Here is an 18,849-nt window from a genome sequence, read left to right on the forward strand (position 1 = left end):
GCAACTAGTACAAATTATTGTCTCAATCATAAATATTAGAATTTCCCCTGTCAAGATGAAAACATATTAATCTAACTTTATCCAACGTCTGTCATCCTCCCTGTATTATCTTTTTTTAAAAAACTTTCTTACAAGATAATATTTCAACATTTCTTCTGATACACCTCTGGCCTTGGCTTAACCTACCTGTTGGTTTGAATTTTCTGAACTTTCTCTACATGCTCATCTTACCAAATTTCTTGAAATTCTAAATCACAAAACTCCCCTGCATCTGTAGTATCTCACTTTGTAGTTTAATTTTTTTCCTGTGAAACTTACTTTTTCAGTTTCCAGGTCAACTTTATTTTCATCTTGTTTATACATTCAATAACTTTTTGGCATTGTTTTAGTGTTTGTTTTCCTACCATCCACCCAACCTCCTTTCTCTTTCTCTCTGTATGTCTATCAGTAGCAGTAAGTGCATGCCTCTTTCTCTCCCTCTCTGAGCCCCTAAGGATAAGACACACATGCATAAACATCCCAATATTGACACGATCACTAAGCTGGAGGCTCGTTGGAGGTGGTGTACTTGAGCCTCACCAGATCTTCTGGGTACAGAGGCAATACCTTAACAGAAAGAGTACTGAGAATTTGTACAACAGCTTTAAGAATCTTCAGCACTAGGAGATCTCATGTCTCAATCCCGGAGCCATAGTGGGACTTTATTAGATCAGGCAGCATTGTACAACAACTGAATTATCGTTCCTGCCATCAGCGTACCATTCCATCATATTCTCTGTCTCTATTAACTACATCTTTCCAACTCTCTTTCTCTCTCTCTTTCACTTTCTCTCCATCTCTCATTTTCACTCTTAGTCCTGCTCTTCGTTTGGAAGAAAACTCATTTAGGGGGGAAAGGAAGCTGTGGTGGATCGATAGAATGAATAATAAAGCAGTAAGCCTGTGTAGAAATCCAGAGTGAAGTCAAGAGGGACAGGGAAGAGGAATAGAGTTTGTATTCTAGTGATTGTTTTACAATCAGTCAGGAATATACCTTAGTTACACTGCCTGCTTTATTGATTAAAGCTTGTATGAATTAATCATACGCCAAGTCTCTTATTCAAATCCAAGAAAGGATATACTGTCTTTTGATGGTTTGATACTGTGTTTGGGACATAAGTATTTATCTGATTGGAATAAGGAAAGTGTGATTTTGGCAGAGCACTCCGAGCTTATTACGCCAATAGCACCCAAATTTAGATCCCAGTGACGACATCAAAAGTTGTCAAGGCTGAAGAGAAGGCTAATCTGCCGCAAGCTGCCGGACTCTCCACAGTCGACGTAGAATGAATACCTCTTAAACCTCATCATTGTACCATCACTGTCTCGTATTAGCTGGATAAAGGAGAATTCAAAATGGAGATTATGGGGCTCAGCATCTTTATAAGTTTGTGCTCTGTTCTGCTGTTGTCCTTAGGGGCACCCAAGGCAGAGGGGTGTAGCTGTGAAGGGGCACACCCTCAACAACACTTCTGTCGAGCATCCTATGGTAAGTTTTAAAAGCTTTCATGTTAATTTCTAGTTAAATCATTTATTGCTGTGAATTTAGTAAATCCATCGGCACTAATAACGGAGAATTTAAAAGATTTATATTCTGCTAACATGTTCTATAAACAAGCAACTAACACAAAACTCCTTGCAACGATTTCAAAATCAAGAATAAAATGCAGTGTTTGAAGGGAGCTAAGAAATTAAGGAAATCATACTGTGCATTTAACCTTTTGTATGCTAATGTTGCAATTTTGTACAGTTACAACTAATTTGAACAATATTTATCTTTCTCCTTTACATTAATCGTAGTTTAATGTCTATAATTCAATGGTAACATCTACAAAATGATTTTTAATATCAAAGGTGCAATATAGAAATCTACATTCAAAGAAAATATATAGAAAACAATTATCATCAATATCCACCATAATTAATTTAGGGTGCAAACAAGTAGAAGCCTATTCTAAGTTTAGGTAGATCCCTTCAAGTGCATGTACCATCAAATTCATGAACGTGAATGCCCTAGTGATAATGTGGAGAATTTACAAAAAAAAGGGATTTTATGTAAAAGTATATTTCTACTTGGTGCCAAATCAAAATAAGTAGCTATATTTTTTTCAATATATAGGAAACTCACTTCTCAATCATGCAACAGGTGAATTAAATCTTTGTAACTTTCTAATTTTTAATCACTACATTTGTAAGATATGTGCACAAGAGGCCATTTTTTATGAAAAATACACCAAATTCAGAGAGAGGAGAGAGGGGGGGGACAAGATATCTAAAAAGTCAAAATGCAAACTTTGGTAAATAGTTTTTACCACAGTGCTAAGAAAGCATGAATACTTGTAAGCAAGCAACCAGAGGACCAATGGCTTAAGGTCCTCTCCGAGGGACCTGGTAATGAGGATTTAAATGCCTCACCAAAGGGCACTAGCACACCGATTGGGAATCGAACCCGGATCATTGGAATATGATATACCTGTTCTACTGACTAATACCCCTTTCATAAACCTATCCTCCAATTAGCCGCCTAAGAGTAATGCGGATAATTCAATAAAAATTGCGTTCATAAACTCCGAAAATAATCCGCACTATTTTTACGAGCGCCCGTCCTGAAAAAGGAGGATAATCGTCGTGGCAACCGCACACACCCCCTCCGATGCGGTTGCGTTGGAAAAGGGTGACCTTGTGAGCACTCCATGGCAATTATCCGCATTACTTTCGAAATGCGTTCATAAAGTCAAAATCTGGTCCCGATGCTGCTATCATGTTGATAATTGCAGCATCAAAATAATGCGGATAACTCTGGTCCTCCTCCGATTTTACAACCAAATTATGCTGCTATTAGCCGCATAATTGGGTTTATGAAAGGGGTATTAGCTATCGCGCCTCACAAAGAATAAATGGTTGGAAAGATTTGATGGACCCTACACTTTTGTAAGATTGGAATGTAAGACGATTCTTGAATATATTTCACATTATTGGATTTTTAAATAAAACTTTAGATGGGCCAAATGCAGCATTTGAATAAAATAAAATTTATATCAAATTTTTTCCCAAAATTTTTATATATGATTTGTTTAAATAATATTGCTATCACAGTATACACAGTTTTTTGGGTGTGTTCTTAAAAAAGAATATATTTTTGTCAAGGAGCTCCTTGTTTTTGTTAATTGAAATTGAAAAGTTTTTATTTTGCCATTGATCAGTGAAATGTCTTTAAGCCTTTGTGGGATAGTCCATACACTGTGACCCATAATAATGATAACAATGATACATTGCATTTATGTTATGAGGTTTTAGGATTTGAATCCAACAGTAACTAATAATAATATGCAACATTTACAAAGTGCTTGATGGAATGTTTCTAAGCGCTGCATTCATAAAGCAAAAGTCAATGTACTCCAGGTATTAAAAATCTAGAGTAACACCATTTTCCTTTCTGAAATGGGGTGAGGGTGAATACAGTCACTGCTTTGTATGCAAAAAAAGAAAGAAGCGTTAATATGACTGGAGAAAGGAAGAACAATTTCATAATGAGTAACTGTAAAAATTCTGCATGTAATCATACTGTTGAGGTGCTAAAAAAGATATTCATGTTGTATTCTGGTGGAAGGAAAATCTATGAATAGAATTTTTTTTGCTTGAAGCCATCCAGGCATAGCAACCCTGAAAGATTGAACCCTCAATGTAGTCATGCTAATTTAGAAGAAATTATAGATATTAAGTTACACATATTTACCTGAAGAGAAAGGATATCTTTACCACTTGAACATTCCATAAAAGCTTCTTTCTGAGAGACAATAATGCACGTTGAATATTGTAACTGAAATAATTTTCAATATTCATTGTCATGTACATAAACTTGGTAATCAAAGACAGTATTGATTTTGTATTCCAGAAATTCACCTTTTATATTTTTCTGGGTGATCATTATTTACATATTTTCCCTCTGATCATTTTACATAAATTAAAAATAAATTTAAAGAGTTATAAAATAAGGGAAGTAATCCTCATCCCCAAACTGATTACAGTTGTTATGGTGATTGGAATAGAAAACGAATAACTATATATGTATTATATATAAACGTATTTATCAAAAGTATAATTTTTGCAGAATAATATTTTTCAAAACTCCCATATATAGAATCCTAATTAAAGTGGGCAAGCAAGTGACGTCAATGATTTTGCCACATTCCAATATCCTTGTTAAAAAAATCTTGACTTCCAATCATCATTCATGGATTAATGTACCTTGTCTCCTGCAGGTGCCAAAATCAATTTACTCCTTAAAGGTATATCACTTCTGATTTTAAACAATTTTTACATACACATGAACATTTAAAGCAGATTTGTTTTCCAATTGATCTTAAATTGCATAGGCCTACTTTTTCATCATTATCATAAATCTATATATAGCTGTTGATCTTTGGATTAGATTTAGACCTCTTCTTTCTAAAATAGATTTTTTTTCCCAAAAGAAAAAAAAATCTTCTTTGAAATTTCATATTTTGATATCTGAAGACAAAGGAAGTGTTTCATCATTTTATAAAAATGATTAAAACAAAGAAGTTACTTAGAGTTTAAGCATCCATCAATAATCTAATCTATTCATACATTTACAAATTTATAGAATAAATAACAGAATATAAAATTTACTATAAATATGAAGGAGGGAATTTAGAAAACATACTGTATGGAACATACAAACCATGTTTGAGTTTCCTTTGATATGTTCTTCTTAAAGGATGTGCTTATCTTACTTTTAAAAGCATTGATATTACCTAGACATTGGAAAGGTAGTGGTTACTTTGATCCACCACACTCCCACTAGTATTTCCCAAGCATTAGATCCAATTTCCTCATCTGACTATTTTTTGCAGTCTCAATTGGCCTGAATGCAACAATGTTTTCACAACGTATCTTAAGCTTTCCAGAAAGCGAGATTTGCCCTTTCAAAGGTAAATGCAGCTAATGCAATTTGCTTGCATTGGTTGTTTGTTTTGCCCAGTTCTATGATGTTAAGAATTTATATCAATGAAGATTGAATTTCAAGGCAATATTCTAACAGTCCATAGCAACATAAACAGAAGAAATATATATCACTTATAAGGAATACTTTTAAAGAAATGTGATCAAATGAGAGATAGGAGCAGAATACAAATATTAATTATCTTACAATGATGAAAACAATTTTACTCTAAATAAGTTACAAAAATAAGCATTGCAAGTTCCTTACAAATAACATTAGATAACAAATGTTTAGAAATTATAATACAACATTTTAAAAATGTAGCCAACATAATTACCTTTTTCCTATCTTAACAAATGATGGGTCTCATTGATATGGATTGTATTCATCAACATTGGACAAAAAAAGTCAGGCTATCAAAATTTACCCTGATTGTTTTCATTTCATTTCAGTTTGCTTTTATATAGCTACAAAAAATCAGAACACTTTCTACTGCTTCCAAAAGTGAGAATGTGGTGATAGATAAAAACAAAAGTATAACTTCATTGATTTGGAAAATGGTCCTGGCTTGACTTAAGGTTATGGGATATGCTTATGATAAGTGTTAAAACTAATAACTATTCTATATTTATCCATTAAGTAGATCATCCTGTAAGATGAATCAGCATAATATTGGTTAATGATGACAGTAAGTGACCACCTTTATACCCCCATCTCACTAGATGGCGATTCCGCTGCGATCGTCAAAAATCGACAAAGCGTGGTATATCGTAGCTTGAACGTGGCTTGATCTTTTCAATCTTCTCCGTCGTACCTTTATCTTTTCTGAAGCAGCAAGGATCGCCACCATCTTCCTGGTCGCCACAAAATTTTGAACATGTTCAAAACTTACGTAGCGAGATCGCGGAGGTGCTAAAGCGCATCATGATCGAGTCAAGAGCGTATTACAAACGACATATTCGTAGCTGTAACGAAGCTCCAACGCACAAAGCGTAGTAGAAGCACATTAAAAGCGGCACCGATCGCCCGTGTTTTTCAGGCCCGTTCCCAAGACAATTCTGCTACGCTGCTTCCGTTTACGAGGTGACTGCCTTGCGCTCGACACGCTTCACACCGTTTCCACCACGACGCTTTCCCTTTGGGTGGCATGTGGCACACGTTCTCAGCCCGCTGCAGGCATTCGCGTGGCGCTTTTGCTGCGCCGCTGATGACTGGCCAGCGATTGAGCAGCGACCGTCCGCGCTGCTATGAAACAACATGCCGATGGTAGCGGATTATCACATTTTCAAAAGATTACGAGGCGACATCACTACGTTTTCAAATATACTTCCCAGAAAAAGGACCGAAATGGGAAGCTACCCAATTTGTTATGCCGGCGGTCCAAGAGGAAGCGAACAAGAGGTTAAGGTGGTGGTAGAGGAGGAGGAGGAGGTATAGTAGGAGGATGAAAATCTAACTGCTGAGCCAGCTTGAAAGAGAGAAAAAAAAGACGCTCGCATGTCCTGATGACGAAATGGGTTACCTCCGCAAAAATATATAAATTGAATATGTTTTAAAAATAGAATGAATTTTAACTACAGTGACAGTAAACAATATTAAAATTTTAATGATTCGATCACTGATGTATTGATTGGGAAAGCACACTTTATGGGGATTCTGGCATTGTGCCCCCCCCCCACTTTTGAGTACTCTCACATCAGTAGACTACTTCTTGAAAGCAAATTTGAAAGGAATTTACCTAACAATTTTGAGTGACAAACTTTTGTGGAAAAAAATAAACAAAATATAAAACAATTTTATGCTCTTTTATGAATTTCTGGATGCATCCCCCATATTAACTATTAGGCTCATCGACATCTTTTGAGTGAAATTTTAATATATATTGTATATTATGACTTAAGTGACAGCCAGGATCGGACCCAGTATCTTTTTGGCCTCCTCCTACTGTCCTCGTATCAGGTCCTCGTATTCAACTTCTAACTGAAGTTGTTGTATAATGTTAAGATGTATAAGTCCAACCAAATTCTGGACATCCATCTTGGTCGGAGGTTGGCAATCGACTGAAAAATGTCTCATGTGCCGCGATCAATATGCCGATTGCTTGAAATCGTTTCAAGAGCCCATCATGAACGTAACACAATCGTTCCATTCGTAGCACCACCGTACCGAGGTCCTAATTAGCGTATGGGCCTCGTTGTACGGTCGCTTTGATCGCAGAAGCAGCGCATCACATCTGCCTCAAATCGTGGCAAGAGAGTGGTAGCGTCGTACTACCAGCGTATTACCATCGCCTTCAGCGCAGGTCCGTCGCAGTGAAGTTGTAGTGCAATCGCCTCGCAGGCTAAAAATAGAATTCGAGGACGATTCTGCTACGCTTTGCGGGATTTAGACAGATCGCCATGGTCGCCATGATCGCCATCCTAGTGAGATGGGGGCCTAAAGGTTAGCACAAGTTATAATACACAAGAAACCCATCCAGACATAATCTTTGACAAAATGAAAACATAAATGAAACCAAAGTAAAAATAATCATCTTATCTTGAATAGATGAAAGGGTGATAGGTTGTAATATTAACATGACTTGTCTTTAGAGACATTTTGAGTGTAGGTTGATGATAACCAAAAGTGACCAAAGACATACCCGGTAGTCAAGATGTTTTATAATAATTATAATCAAATTGATGTCTACATAGTGTTTATTATCATGTTTCAATGTAACAATGCAAAAGAATGAAAAAGAAAATAACATGAGAATTACAGATACATTATAAAATTTATATTACTATATCACTATCATTATAATTATTATTACAATATTTCTTTGTTTTAAAATGAGAAACGGAGGACTGGAGGAAAAAAATAAAGGAAAAGGTTTACACTTAAGAAATAAAAACGCTACTTACATAATTGTACCCCATTTTGAATTTAAATGAATTGGAAGGTACAAGTTATTTCATATCAGTGAATAACATGTCTATGCAACATTCTGGGATTGTGATGAACAGAGAAAAGGCCCACCCTCAATTGGCTTGATATTGAAACAGGGTCCCCTGCGGCATGGGCTAAAGTGTCAAGTAATGCAGAAATAGGAGAGGGAATCGGATCCTCAAGGAAGTATTTCTGATTATATTTACCAAGCTATCAACCTGAACATTAAAGGTTTTGAGAGAAGGTTGATAGAGGGTACTACAGCTACTGAAGATGAAGCCTTCAGAGGAGTAGATGGAATAAAGATGTGACTGAATCAGGGAGGGATGGGGATTAGAGCATATTTAGACTTTAAAGGGAAAGATGGTTGAATAGATTTCAATAACTGGGAGTGGGTTGTAAGACAGAGAATAGAGAAATGGCCGCTTGTAATGAGATCAGGGGCCCATACTTTTTTCCAAAATCAAATATAATTTACATTTTAATTAAAACTAGATAAGAGAGTTTTTTTTTGTATGTTTTATTGAAATAAATCAAAGATAATTACATATTTACAAGATTGGAATGATTCAAAATAGGTACAAATAAAAAAAGGCAAAGCATGAATATCAATAAACAGTGATTCAAATGAGGCAGAAAGAAAAACTGACATAGGTCCCTTGTATCTTTGACAAAAAGAGTGAGGAGATAGATCGTAAATTCCACCAACTGATATAAAAAGGGGAGTTACAAGAGATAATTCTGATCGATACCTAGCACAACTTATTAAGAGAGTTTCATCACTATTCGTTCTGATTGGCTGAAAATTGCAGGTGGCAGTCTATTACTATAATAACCATGGTAACTTGTCAGAGCTGACAACTTTCAGTAAAATAGACACATTTATTTGTGACATGCATCTGATAAACACTTTTATACATTTAATTGCAAGCCCTCAGTTTTGCAACAACCCCTTAGAAAGAATGGTTTACAGAGAAAAAGTGAAATTAATCTTGAATCATTAGAATGAATCAGAATTGTAATTTATAAAATTCAACCAATAAGAAGGGATTAATACACAAGAAAATTAGAACTATAGCATTTTTCATGCTACAGCAATCATAAAATGAAAAAAGATGTTAATCATCATTATCCCTTCCCAATAAATTCATGTTCAGGGTTTTTTTGTTTACAAGTATGAGAAAAAAAGTCATGAAGCTAAAGCCTGCATGTCAGGCTACAACTTCTTTTAAATCAGGACCTCTTTTATATTCTTGTTGATAAAGCAGTATACAGCGGAGTGTATTCAACACAACGTTGAAGAAGAGAAGATGCAATTATAATGAATGCAGAGGATGAGGGTCTACGAGTAGGATGGAGTATTATGCTACCATTCCATGAGATGCATGTTTGATATACTTTGCAGCATAAATGGGTATTGAATATCCTATTTACAGGAATGATTGCCGTAGGGTATTATTCATAAATGGATTCTCCAAGCCTGCAGTGAGATGAAGTGTAATGTTGTTTCTGAATATAAATGGAATATTTGGGAGGATAATTGGTACCACAGAATTTTGATTGCCAATTTTCAACTCCCTCGTCCATTCCCTAAAAAGCCTCTGGTAATATTCTAAGGCGTATATGTTTGGCACCAAAGTAAGATTTTGGTGCATGCTGTCATTCTGTGTGTTTTTTTATATTTCTGAAATATTTTAAATGGATTGAAAATGATAAAGTTATGACATGTTAACATTTTTAACAAAGCAGATATAATAAAAGCTGTGAGCAAATTGATGTGATTACTTTCTCTTAAATATTCTTTTGATAAAATGAAATACCTATAAGAAAATGCGAGCTGATTGTATTATTGTCTCGATTATATTTTGAATACAGCATTTACAACCCATACACAACTTTATTTTGCTTTTTAGTATTTTGTTTTATTTTCATTTCAATTCAAATGTTAATAGCTTCATGTCAGTGTCACCTTTACAACTCATTCAAGTTTTTAGTTAAAATGGCTTTTATGCAAAATAATATGATACATTTTCCATTATAGCTCCTGTACAATAAATGAAATTAGGATAAATTGATATCATAATCTAAAACACAAGGACAATTTTGTCCACAGGGCTAAAATCAATGAAACTCCTTCCCATTGTTCTGTAGTATAAAAATGGGCCCTTTTTAAAGGTGACCTTGCCCTGAAAATATCAAAATTGAAGGCACGATCCACTTTGATTGCATTCAATAGATATTCCTGTTTCAATCCATAAGAACCTGATGTTTCTCATTGGTGCTCTTTTTAGTTAGTATCATCCTAATTTGATATTCAAGTGGTAAACAAGCTTACAACTTCAACAAAATATACCCCCATAACCACTCTTACTTTAATTGTTTGTTTTTCCAGTGATTGGAGCAAGGGTTCTAAAGAGAGACTACATCCGTAAAAATTCAGGTGGTATTGGTTCCAGCACTGGACTATTAGGATCGGACCATGCTGCCATCGAGCCTCTAGGTGAGAGGACCCGTCCCTATCCTGGAACTGGTCTCCATCGTCTTCCAGATGAAAGACTTCCAGACGAGCAGCTTGGCGATGCAGGCAGACAGTGGCAGGACTTAGAACCCCTAGAACCTCTTCCTTACCCCGATGGATTAGAAGCTCCCATTCTACCGGAAGCTGCAGAGCCTATCCAAAATGATGGATTATTTGGGCCTATTCCTCAGTCCGATGGGCTCGGACCACTTCCTAAGATGGATGATCTAGCACCCCTTCCACAACCTGCTGGACTACAGCCTCTACAACAACCTGATGGTCTCCAACCCTTACCTTTTGAAGGTGGCCCTGAAGAGATGGCTCAACCAGAAGGTTTATTACCCTTGCCACATCCAGAGGGCCTACAACCCCTCCCTGAAGAACAATACAAACAAGATATTTTGCCACCTCTACCCTTACCAGAAGACTTGAAGCCTGTTGAGGATACCATCACCACACTTACAACATCCCCTCCAGAATCTGTGATGACAGATGGCATCAACACCATGACAACCCTTCCTCCCCAAGAGAAGCCTTCTAATGAAACTGTCATAACAGAGCCTGTTATTGATGTAGAACCTACAACCGAAGGTAAATTTCTTAGTACATGAATAAAAAATTCTATAAATTACACCTTATTGTACCATTTAAGCATGCAAACACAAAAGTGAACTGGTTTTAGCTTTTGAAATAACATATGAGGTAAAATATTTGAAAATATAACCCCTTTCTTTAGTGTACAAGCCTATGGAATCATAATGCTTCTAAATCAACATGACCTCACGGTCTTGAGCCCAGAGAAATGCAATGGAAAAACTTTTGTCCAATCCCCCGCAAAACCTGTTAGTTTTAGATTTTCTTCAGCAAAATATTCAGCTGTCAAGTGGTGATTATGCATAAAACTTACACTGTGGTACTATGTAGCTTACATATTTCTGTTCTGTTTTTGTTTGTGGTACGTAACTCCCGTAGGAACTCGGCTGGACAGCATTTTTTGCTGGTAAACGCCAAGCTGGTATATAACCAATTACCTTGGAAACATTTTACGTCTAGGTTAATCAGTCATAGTGGTTGACGTAATAGACGAAAGATATCACTCTTGTGCCTTTTTATCAAAGTGGAGACAATGGCAGAGTTGGGATTCGAACTCACAACCTTGCGATTATGAGTCCAATGCTCTAACCACTGGACCACACGACCCATGTGGTCCATTTGTCAATTGCATTTTAGCTTCGGTCTGGGTCTTTATGTAAAAACCAATTGCAACACAAAACATCATACTTTTCCCTTAAAACTTGAATTAAAACAAACTGGCAGCGATATCTTTAATAGAGCTTGTGTCTTGTATTCTTTAATTATGTTTAACAATGCACAGAGGAGCGTAGAATCGATCCTGAGAGCATGGAAGCATGGAACTACAAAATCATCTACACCCTCAAAATAAGCCACATCTACAAGACAGGGGTTGAACAGAAAGGTTGGAAAATAGGCGATGAGATAGAGCTTGAGAGTCCTGCTGCTACCAGTCTTTGTGGCAAGACAGACATCAAAACTGGAAAGAACTACCTCATTGCAGGTAAGTTGTTGTAAAGTTTAAGGTACCTTCACCAAACCTGCATCCATTGCCTTGTCCCATGCAGGATTTAACAGTAGCTTTCGTGATCTTAAGCTTTTTTGTAGAAATTGAAGGATTATTAGACAGAAAATTCAGGGATTCTTGCCAAATTATATAGCAACAGCTAAAACTTAGCTAAGACTATTGTTCATTTATTATTGCTAAAGACATGTGAGATTCTCAATATATGCTGAATATGAATAATGCAGGCATGAACAAACGATCACTGATCTGAGTTGATCAGTGATCAACCTAACTTTCACCTGAAGCATGTTTTAATTTACGGTCCTTATGTCTTTTTTAAGTCTAACACAATGGTTTAAGACAATTTCATGTCAGCACATGTACTTGAATAAAAATTTTCAAAAATAAAATATTGTTATTAGAAAAAAATCACCAACATTGACATCTTTCATCTCATTCTTTTTTTAAAATACCATAACTTACATTTGTGATAATCTCTTGACTACTGAATAATGTAATACCATGGGCTTGTTCACGGACTGTCTGTTCCAGAAGGGAACAGGTCAATTTTCTTTTTTTTTTCTTCGTTTTAAATCCTGATATGATTCATCAAACACAGGTTCAAGGGCAAACAGAGTGGTACTGTGTGACTGGGTACAAGAACATCACAAACTAACATCAAGACAGAAACAGGGACTCAAGACAGTCTATGGAAAGTCCTGTGATGTCTGCCAAGTAAGTGATTGACAAATTATGTAACGGTCGGGGATGGAAGACCGTCTAACCATTCAAAGATTCTTAGAAACACTGTAGATTTTAGATGCTTGAAAGCAACAGTATTTTAGAAAGTAAGCCTGGTGGACAGAGAGAAGATGCCTTGACTTGAGGATGGTGTGTAGACAGGAATAATATTCAAGATTTGGGGGATTCACAATCTGAATCAATCAATACAATCTACAAGTATAATAACTCTTGAAAGTTCCCATGGCCCTAAATCACAGTGCAATCACCAAAATGGTCATAACACTAATGATGAGAAGTAGTTTTGGAAAATGTAACAGAACAAGTCGTTAGTTTAAGCTTAGAATTTGATCTGCACAAACTTTATCCTTAATAAAAATTTGGGTTGAACATGTGCAGATCAATTGATAAATTAATTTTTGTCTTCTGTGTATTATATGTGTTGTAAAAAGCTCCCCATTACCTGTCATCAAAAGAGAGTCACTGCTAAAGAATCACTTAAACATCACAATGTAGCAACAATATAGAGAGTATAAGGAATCAACATCATCCCCCCCAAAAAAATGGTCTAATTGAATGTGATATAGAAAAGGGTATTAAAAAGAGAAATAATCCAATATCACCTTCATACAATTTGCACAACTTGCATACACCACAACCTCTTCCACATTGTACATCACAGGTTACCAAAAGACATCACAGACGATCTTTATAGTATCCTTTATTCTCTCTCCTCTACCCACTCCTAGATCCATTCCTGTACTTCAAGTAGACACTGCAAGAAACCAAAGCAGAACAGAGCAACTACCTGTCTCTATGATGCCTCTCAACTTCAAATTGGAGAGCCTTACAGCCCCTATGACTGCATCGCATCACATTCACGGTGCACCTTGCGTCACGGTCACAAGTGCAAGTGGCAGAAGAACAATGACTACCATAAGTGCGTCAAACACCAGCTTCCTTAAAAAGAAAGATACAGTTTCCTTGGTACTGGTGAAAATAAAATTATTTGATGAAAGGTTAGCACAGGACTTTGTCAAACAAGGTTTTCAACAATTTTCAAAGTCTAAAGAACCGAAGCACATATAAACTGGTTTGAAATAAATTCAAACATATATAGGCCTAATATCTATCATGGATGCTGTGAATATTATAGGAAACTGTAGAACTTAGTAAAATAATGAAAGTGTAAAAGTTTCAAGCTTACCTGATTTTTTTTCTTAAATAACCTTTATATTTTTGTTCACATTCTTGATTATAAACAGTCACTTTTCTAGAAATGTTTGTTTCTTACTGTATCCATTTTCAATTTTAACATGATAAGTTGCTCAACATGCAATGCAAGTGAGCTGAATTCAGAAGAAATCTTTTAATACCTTCCTAAACATGTTTATTATACACTACAGTCACACAAACAAAGCAGAACCAAACATCTAATGATGTATTATTGGATATATTATGTTCTTTGGTCAGTTTTTACCAGTGTGACAATGGCATTATCATTGCAACCGCTGTTGTATCTATCTATGGGTGCGTTTATGCACCACTTTTTTACCCTAGAATCATGATCTGAATCTTGATTCAAATCATGATTGCAGTTAGTGAAAATAAACGTCTTTCAAATCACAAACATGAAACACAGAAAAAGGTTGTATAAACGCAATCGTGATTTGAATCATGATTCTATGACGTCACTGTGTCGGGCTACTTCAGGTTTGACTCTTGCCAAGCTCAAGGCGCGCTATGCTCAGTCTATTTATACATAATTTGCTATGCATGCATATCTTGTCACATGCATTAAACTGTGTTGGGCATCGCATCGTCCACTTCTTTTCATCTTTTTTTGTGACTCATGTTTGTGTTTTGAATCATGATCAAAATCATGATTCAATCATGATTCTGGCTGAAGGTCGCATATACGCAGCCTATAATATCTCTCTTTTTTAGAACTATTTTATGAACTGGTAAAAAAAATTTAGTCGATCATTGGTGAGAATTGGCCATAACCACAATCATTTACAACAGCACCTATTATCAATGTTTACCTTCATTTTATAAGCTTTCTTTTTCCTCTACATTTAGTTTAAAGAAACTCAGAAACTCATGCAGATGTATCTCTGGCTGCGTTTATGCGACCTCAACCCAGAATCATGATTTGAATCATGATTCAAAACAGCAACATGAATCACGATCCGACAGAATCAGCGTTTATACGACCATCTTTCTAACGCTGTTTCTCCCTGAATTCGGGCCGATCCAGTGCGCATCACAGTGCGCAGTTTGACCCAGGAAGTATAGGTCAACATTTTCGCGCGTGTTTCTAACTTCAAGTCGGCTGCTAGATTTTTGCTGCCACCCGAGCTAACGCGCGATCGTTTGTGCAACGTTTACTCGGCTTCCGAAAAATAAATCTTTTACTTCCAGAATTCCGTGTATTGTACCTCGTATTGTTTTTGTTTACTTGTATTCAATCTTGTCAGTTCATCGAAAATGGTGTTCGGTAGCCGTAGTACTGGGCACGAATTCTGTTAATTTTGTCTCGACAGGCGGTGCCACATCTCCGTAGAAATCCCTCCCTCGCAAGCGCCGCTGAAAGGGATTAGTAGATCGTCTTATTTCTGTGAATCCCGGTAAGGGATGCTTTTGCTTCAGGCCAAAGCACAAGCAGAGCCCTGAGTTTGTCGTCAGTCCAATTTGTGCCTTTGGAACTTGAAGATATGATTGATGAAAACAATGAAATATACAAATGACGCTACAGTACAACCCCGGGGGTACAATACACAGAATGATAATTCCTAAACGCACGTGACAATTGGCATATACCGGTACTAGTACACTGGCAATACTGCTACACGAAAATTAACCTGCACGAAACACAGCGCGCGCCTTTGAGTCGAACCCGGAAGCACGACACAGTGACGTCATAGAATCATGATTAAAATCACGATATCATTTATACGACCTTTTTCGTTCGTGATTCTACAGAAACGTCTTTCCAAACGCCCCTTTTTCCGTGTTTCATGTTTGTGATTTGAAAGACGTTTATTTCCACTTTCGACTAAACGCAATCGTGATTCTGCAGAATCGTGATTTGAATCATGATTCTAATCATGATTCTAGGGTAAAAAAGTGTCGAATAAACGCACCCTATATGTACCTATTTGTACAAATCTGATAAATTATCTGTGAAAGTATATTCTATGCCATTTTTACATTATCTGATTGCTTTCAGATAAGATGTAACATTTCTAGAGGTCTACATGTGGGCTATATGTATATCTCATCTTTGAGAATGTGTATCAAAATAAATGTATTCCATATTTAAAGAGCTATTTAAAAATTGTAAAATAATTTAAAAGTAAAATTGACAAGGCCATGACAGAGCAACTGCAGAGCTTTTCATTGATGTCTTATGTGTATATTAATATTGATTGATTAAAAAGGAAGACAAGTATAGATTTCATTTTTCCAAATTTTGGTAAAATGGGTAAAAGAATGGAAACTAATCAGGCAGTGAAGAAAAGCAAGTTTTCATCCTTGCATTCAATGTTAATTGAATTCCCAAAGTCCATGTGATCATTTTGATTCATTACAAGAAAACAGTTACGATGTTACTTGATAAATTTTCATGATTTTACAAAAAGCAATACCAATCAAAATAATCTTTTTGTTGGTAGATTTCTTTTTACCTGTAACCACTATTTATTCACAATGCTCAAAGGGCTGTTTTAAAGGAAAAATAAAAACCTTACTGAGGCGATAAATTACAACCTAAATTTCACAAAGTATTAATGGCTATCACACTTTTGTTACATTGGAATGTTATTTGATACTAAAGCATGGTTCAATTTAGGCATTAGTGAGACTTTAATATCAGACAGACTTGCTAAAACCTGGAAAAATAGAATTTACACTGCTCAATCGGTCAAGCCATGAGTGACATCAGAGGTACAGAAATGGTATCATTAAAAGCTTATAATTACTCTTTCATCTACTTGTAGTATATCCATTTTTTCAATATTCTCTAAATAGTAGCCCCTCTAAATTTGGAATAATTTCATTCACACTGTGTATAGGTAAGTGCCAGCCAGTCTCAGTTGATAGTGGTGTAATTAAGATAAAGGTTCATAATTTTGTACATTATCATGTAGTGTGTATTGTGATCCAGTATAACTGAAATGGTTTTATGCATAGCATAGAGATACATTTTGTGTGGCAAATTGGTCTTTGTTATTCATCACTGTGAAGGAGAGACTGAATCTTAATATATGTTTTTAATGATTCCTTCATTGTGACCAACTCTTCATTAACTTCAAATTCTTATCTTTTTGAACTTTTATTTCTGTTGCTCTGAAGCCATGAATTTTCACTAATGATACATAATATATCTACAAATTTACTTGAAATTCAATTTCAAAGAAGGAATTCCTTTTTCCAGCGTCATACTAAAAACACTAATATTTCAAGATATTTTCTGGAGGTTTTTTTTTTGCTTTGGGTTTAAGACATAAGTTAGTTAGACGCTGAATTCTATTTTGTACAAAATTGACAAATATTTAAATATAAAGAGTTTATGTACTTGAATGTTTGTAAAGATTGGTATGTTCAAATCTCAGTCAGATTCTGACAGGGGCTTATTTAGATTGATATCATAATGGTGAATATTGGTTTTGTCAATAAAGATATAGTGAGAAATGTATATGATTTTCTTTGTAGTATTTCTTTTAATGTCAAACCAATTAAGAATAAATTTAACAGCTCTCAATGTGTACCTGACACTTCCAAATATCATAGAGTCTAATTGTTCATAAATTCTATGGGACAAATTTGGCATTTGGGGGGAAAAATGAATTGACAACAAGATAATTTCAAGCTCCATACCTAAATTCATCTCAATCTTAAAATAAACTGCTCTCTTTCTCAATGAAAAGCACAACTGCAATGCAGAAAAATAGAATATCCCATTATTAATTTCAAAGAAACATCATTTCCTCTGCAGGCACTTTGTAAAATCCATCAACACAAATCCAGTATACTTCCTATGCTTATTTTATTTGGAAAGATTTATGACGAAATAAGTGGCCCTGTTCTCAACTTCTAAGAACTGACGGGGACTGGTGTATAGTTATCTCTAGGGTAGGGGTAGGGAGAAAATCTTGCGTGACCTCTAACTGGAAGGGGTAGGGAGAAACCCTAGCTTGACCTTTAGCTGGAAAAGGTAACAGGTGAATGTACTGGTGTAATAATAGGAAGTGGATTTGGAGCATCTTCCCTCCTATAATTGGTGTGAACAAATACATTCTGATCCTTGTCACACATTCAGTAAAAAAACCAAATAGACAATTTTGCTTTTTGCATATTTCATTGCTGTTATACCAATGTAGAGAATATACTTAAGCATTTAAACAAGTTAAAGTCAACAAAATTAAACAAAACAAAAAAAAGGGTTTTGAAACAAGCAAGTCTTACAAACAGAGCGATGTTGAATATAGCATGTGTTAATACAAAATAGTGCAAATCAGATAATTTGATAAAACCAATTAATGCAATTATTTTAAAAAGTAAAATACAACAAAATTTACAATATCAAATCTTTCGTATTACATATCTAATGTTGATGAAATGTCAAGTGTTTTGCTTGTTTGACTTTTTTCTGCTTATTAAACCACAGTTTTTGTTGGAGTGGACTTGACTATTAATGCTTGGAAAGGGACTTTGACCAGTGTCTGCTTTACTTCATTTTTTTCTTCTCCATTCCTGATCTCTCTCTCTTTCTCTTTTATATCTGACTCTCCCTCTCCCCTATTTCTCCTTATTCCTCCTTTTGTCTTTCTTTCTAACCAATCAGTCTTTTTAACCAAGCCTAAAAAGTCATATTCAACAATATTAAAGGACATTTTAGGAACTAATCTGCAGTCAGTCTCATGCTGTACCAGTACAATTATATAACAGTTCCTGGAAACCAAACATACCAGTCATGACCATCTTGTTCTTTTCCTCAAACAGGAGACAGAAGGTAATGTCAATTGGGTTCAAAGTGCTTTTTCACTCTTACTCATCTTCATATATGGGATACCT

General features: G+C 35.5%; 1 protein-coding gene across 1 annotated transcript; it reads left to right on the top strand.

Moving 5' to 3' along the window:
- Positions 1-532: 532 nt before the first annotated feature.
- Positions 533-14,392, top strand: LOC121410443. The gene is made up of 5 exons (XM_041602535.1): positions 533-1,528; positions 10,326-11,042; positions 11,827-12,027; positions 12,650-12,765; positions 13,521-14,392. Exons 1-5 carry the CDS (start codon positions 1,396-1,398, stop codon positions 13,734-13,736), a joined length of 1,383 nt encoding a protein of 460 aa, XP_041458469.1. The 5' UTR covers positions 533-1,395; the 3' UTR covers positions 13,737-14,392.
- Positions 14,393-18,849: the final 4,457 nt, after the last annotated feature.

The sequence above is a fragment of the Lytechinus variegatus genome, chromosome 3 (genome assembly GCF_018143015.1).
Source record: "Lytechinus variegatus isolate NC3 chromosome 3, Lvar_3.0, whole genome shotgun sequence".
Lineage (NCBI taxonomy): Eukaryota > Metazoa > Echinodermata > Echinoidea > Temnopleuroida > Toxopneustidae > Lytechinus > Lytechinus variegatus.

Coding starts and splice junctions, on each gene's coding strand:
- LOC121410443 (XM_041602535.1), top strand. CDS start 1,396: ATGGAGATTATGGGGCTCAGCATCTTTATAAGTTTGTGCTCTGTTCTG. Junction 12,028..12,649: donor AAAGAACTACCTCATTGCAG/GTAAGTTGTTGT, acceptor CATCAAACACAG/GTTCAAGGGCAAACAGAGTG. Junction 12,766..13,520: donor AGTCCTGTGATGTCTGCCAA/GTAAGTGATTGA, acceptor ACCCACTCCTAG/ATCCATTCCTGTACTTCAAG.